General features: G+C 39.8%; 1 protein-coding gene across 1 annotated transcript; it reads right to left on the reverse strand.

Annotated features, from left to right (window-relative positions):
• Positions 1 to 2,034: 2,034 nt before the first annotated feature.
• On the reverse strand, positions 2,035 to 3,051 carry LOC139310287 (olfactory receptor 1f45-like). The gene has a single exon (XM_070934447.1). The coding sequence runs from the start codon at positions 3,049 to 3,051 to the stop codon at positions 2,035 to 2,037; it is 1,017 nt and encodes a 338-aa protein (XP_070790548.1).
• Between the last annotated feature and the right edge of the window lie 1,329 nt (positions 3,052 to 4,380).

Below are 4,380 nucleotides of genomic sequence, written 5' to 3' on the forward strand. Positions count from 1 at the left end.
GAAATTAATCTCAAGCATGGTGAATAAGAAGACAAACAGTTTGGTATGATGAAGTGTTTTAGAAAATTGTTTTATTTTACTTCCCAGTTAGGCTTCATTTTCCAAACTGATCTACCAGAAGAAATGAAGAGAACTATTTCCTATTTGTTATTTTGCAACTATGCCTTTTTATGGTGCTCACTGTTAATATGTGAATTTCTGCTCCTTTGGCAAGATTAAAGATGGCTCCATAAAGCTTTAAACCTTCACAGATCTAACATCAGCACCTTGCAAATGTCTTACTGCATCATTCTCCAGCTTGGGGCATGTAAAAGTCAAGAGCCAGAAAGCATTTTCACTTTGCAAAAAGTCTGTAGAGATTCTCAATCATCCAGGTCATGGTTGTCTCAAAGGTGCTTTTTCAGGAGGCAACTGGACTTTCTTGTTTTTTCTTTTGAAGACATTTTGTTTCTCATCCAAGAAGATTCTTCAGCTCTGACAGGATAGTGGGGGATGGAAGGATTTGTATTCCTTGCAGACAGCTGGTAATCTGCATCCTTTTAGCGCAGTAGTATTCAAACTTGGCAAGTATAAGACTTGTGGACTTCAACTCCCAGAATTCCCCAGCCAGCATGGTTAGCTGAAGAATTCTGGGAGTTGAAGTCCACAAGTCTTAAACTTGCCAAGCTTGGAGACCCCTGTTTTAGCAGGTCATTGAAGCATTTGGAGATTTATCTGTGTCCTCAGGGTCACCTGAGTAGTGCTCCGGGTTCCTGTAGTCTCCATTTTTTTCCTCTGGAAATCCATTCCTACTCCCACACCATTCAAAGGGTGTTCATCCCAAATTGTATAGTTAAAAGTCTGTAGAGATTCTCAGTCATTCAGGTCATTTCCAGAGGAAAAAAATACAGACTACAGGAACCATTAGCACTACTCAGGTGACCCCGAGGACACAAGTGCTTCAAAGATGCTCTAACACAGTGGTTCTTAACCTGTGGGTCGCGACCCCTTGGGGGTCAAAAGACCGTTTCACAGGGGTCACCTAAGGCCATTGGAAAACACATATTTTCAATGGTTTTAGGAATAATTTTATGGTTGGGGGTCACCACAACATGAGGAACTGTATTAAAGGGTCGTGGCATTAGGAAGGTTGAGAACCACTGCTCTAAAAGGATGCAAATTACCAGCTGTCTGACTAGAAGACCTCCAAGGTCCCTTCCAACTCTATTCTATTCTAAGGAATATAAATCCTTCCATTCCCCACTATCCTGTCAGAGCTGAAGAAGCTTCTTGGATGAGAAGTGAAATGTCTTCAAAAGGAAAAACAAGAAAGTCCAGTTGCCTCCTGAAATTCCACTTTGCAAGGTAAGAATTTTCACAGCAAATGCAAACAGAAAAACTGGCAACTGCAGAGAGAAGGTGCAAAGCCACCCTCTTCACATTTTAAGCAGGCAAGTGAACGAGGAGCCAAGGCATCTCAAGTCCAGGGGGGAGAAAAAAACAACGAAGTAGATACAAGCCACTTCAAAAGTATTGCAAAGCTCCACTATTTCTGATTTATCTAATGTTGTGGCTGAGCTAAAAAATAAATTGGCTAAGCTGCCCAGCATAGATATTAGTGTGGGAACAGCACCAAAGATCCGGGTGGAAATATGGCAAATTTACTAATATGGCAAATATGCGCTTTTAAAAAAAAATACACTCTTAATCAAATCTTATTTTAAATATAACTCAAACCTTCTTTCCAGGGCTTCAAAATATAATGGTAGCTTATTTCTACCCTCATGGTGATTTACATGATTAATCCATTTAAATCTAAAATGGCAATGATGGGGAAATGCATAGAAGTAAAAACCACTTAAAGTAACCCAAAATGTACATAAATTATATTAAGGCCATGCAGCTGAACTTTTCGCATTTCAACATTCTCATTTTATAATGCCACACATCTTTGGGAGATATTAAGAGATTATGACCATCCTGCTATAACTTTATGCATATGACATAGTAAAAAGTGCGGAATGTTATGGAGGTTAAAGAACATCATATGTCATTTTACTGGCAGCCATTGTTTTCCAAAGGGGCTCCAGGTTTCTTATGAGGCACTCCTAGTTCTGATCTGATTTCTCTCTTCTGCACCCAGATCTTTAGTAATTTCCTCATGGCCTCATGAATCGCACTGTTCCTCAGGCTGTATATGAAAGGATTGAGCATGGGGATCACCACAGTGTAGAATATCGAAGCCGCTCTCAACCTAGGACCAGAATAAGTGGAGGACGGGCGGATGTAGGTGCTAATCAGAGTCCCATAGAACAAGGTAACAGTAGTGATGTGTGCACTGCAAGTGGAGAAGGCTTTGTACTTCCCAGAAGCTGAAGGAACTTTCAATACCTTCAACATAATCAATATGTAGGAAAGAAAGATGAGTATAAGGGGCCCAAGCATGGTTGCAGTCCCTTCAATCATGAGCAATATTTCAGCAGAAGAGGTGTCTGAGCAGGAAAGTTTGAGTAAAGGATGGAGGTCACAGAAGAAATGAGGGATCTCCCGGGAGCCACAGAAAGAAAAATTAGCTATTGTAAATACATATAATAGGCCTTGAGAAAAAGAGAGGAGCCAAGACCCAGCAGCCAAGATCAGGCAATGTTTGTGGCTCATGATGGTAGAATAATGAAGTGGTCGGCAGATAGCCACATAGCGGTCATATGCCATGACGGCAAGGAGAAAGTTATCACTGGTACAAAAGACCACAAAGAAATACATTTGACTGAGGCATCCACTATAGGATATGGTGTTTTTCTGGGAGATTAAGATTTGCAACATCTTGGGTACAGCATTGGAACTGAATCCCAGGTCAGCCAATGATAGATGACTGAGGAAGAAATACATGGGGGCATGAAAAAGATCACTATTGAAGAAGATTAGAAGCATGATCAAGAGGTTCCCCAGTAAGCTAAGCAGGTACATGCAGAGGAAGAAGGGGAAGAGAAGTCCCCTGAACTCTGGTGAGGTGGAGAAACCCAGGAGAATGAATCCCGCAAAGTTGGTGTTGTTCTCCTGTTCTGTTTCCATGGCTCATCTGAAAATGGGAATAAGTGGGATTATATCATTGCTCCTTCAGTTTCATGAATGTAATACTGAATAATCTCACGGGCTAACATCCCTCACTGGGTATTGCTGGAAATGACACTGACTGTTCAGCACCTCACAACCTGCTGATTCCAAGGGGCAGTAAATTAACAATTTACTCTATGTTCCTTTTTTGTGTATCACTGTTGGCTTTTTGTCTACGAGACTGTAATCTCAGATTACGTCCTCCTGTTTTTCCTTTCAGGCATGCATGTACAGAGCATTTGCTCTCTGACTCTCCACCTGATATGGTACAGTTAGATACTGTGTTTTGCCTACCCTTATCACTGACTTCCTTAGATCTCAGTTACATCACTAAAACCATCACTCAGGTTAGATTCCTGCTGGTCCTGCACAAATACTGGTGCCCTACTTCAGGTTCTGTAATACTTCTATGTAGAACAGTGAGCTAATGTCCTTTTAATTCAGTCTTTCCATAGGTATCATGTAACTCAGTCTGAGCTAGGATGATCCTGCTGGAATGACTGGAGATGAAAAAAAAAATAGTAGAACATATATGGAGACAGGCTAGGCATTGAATTCGAAACCTATCGCATATCTATTAGATGACCTTTCATATATCTCAATGAATGCATGATATGAAATGGAAGAAGTTGTACATCATTAGGTTCTGTAAGAAAGACAACTCTGGTTTGCATGGTGACTTTAAAGGAGAACAAGTACAAATTGGAATCAGGTAGATAACAGAGTAGTCAATCCACTGAAATAAACTATATTCCATCAATGGGTTACTAAAATCAAAATTCATAATTGGAGCTCAATACATGAAGTTAAATATTTCAAACCTGGTGAAATGCTTCAAATTTACAAATGACCTCTATTTCACCATATGTCTGATTGATCTAACTCCATATAATATTCTTCACACTTTTAAATGGGGCATTTTCATTTTCTCAGAAAATCAGGTGCAGATTTTGCCCCAATCAGGATGGTGTTTCTGTTCCATAGCAGAAGGGACCGCATGCCAAGTTTCCTCCTTACAATTGCTATAAAATGTTTTTCCTACCTGTTTCAAACCTCATCTTTATAGATACAGTAAGGTGTGGATTTTAAGAAAATCAACATGAAGTTTCTATCTAGATAAGGAGCATATTCCAAATGTAAATAGCTATTTTTTTTCCAGAAAAATAAAAGCTCACATTTAATACTATAGTATGTGCAGAGATTTGACAGAGATACAATGCCAAATTAACTCCGTATGATACCCAGATAATAGAGAAGGGGCTTGAGCATCCTGAGAAGGACAAACAT

Source organism: Pituophis catenifer, unplaced genomic scaffold (assembly GCF_029215685.1).
Source record: "Pituophis catenifer annectens isolate HBS135680 unplaced genomic scaffold, rPitCat1.0.hap2 SCAF_2, whole genome shotgun sequence".
Lineage (NCBI taxonomy): Eukaryota > Metazoa > Chordata > Lepidosauria > Squamata > Colubridae > Pituophis > Pituophis catenifer.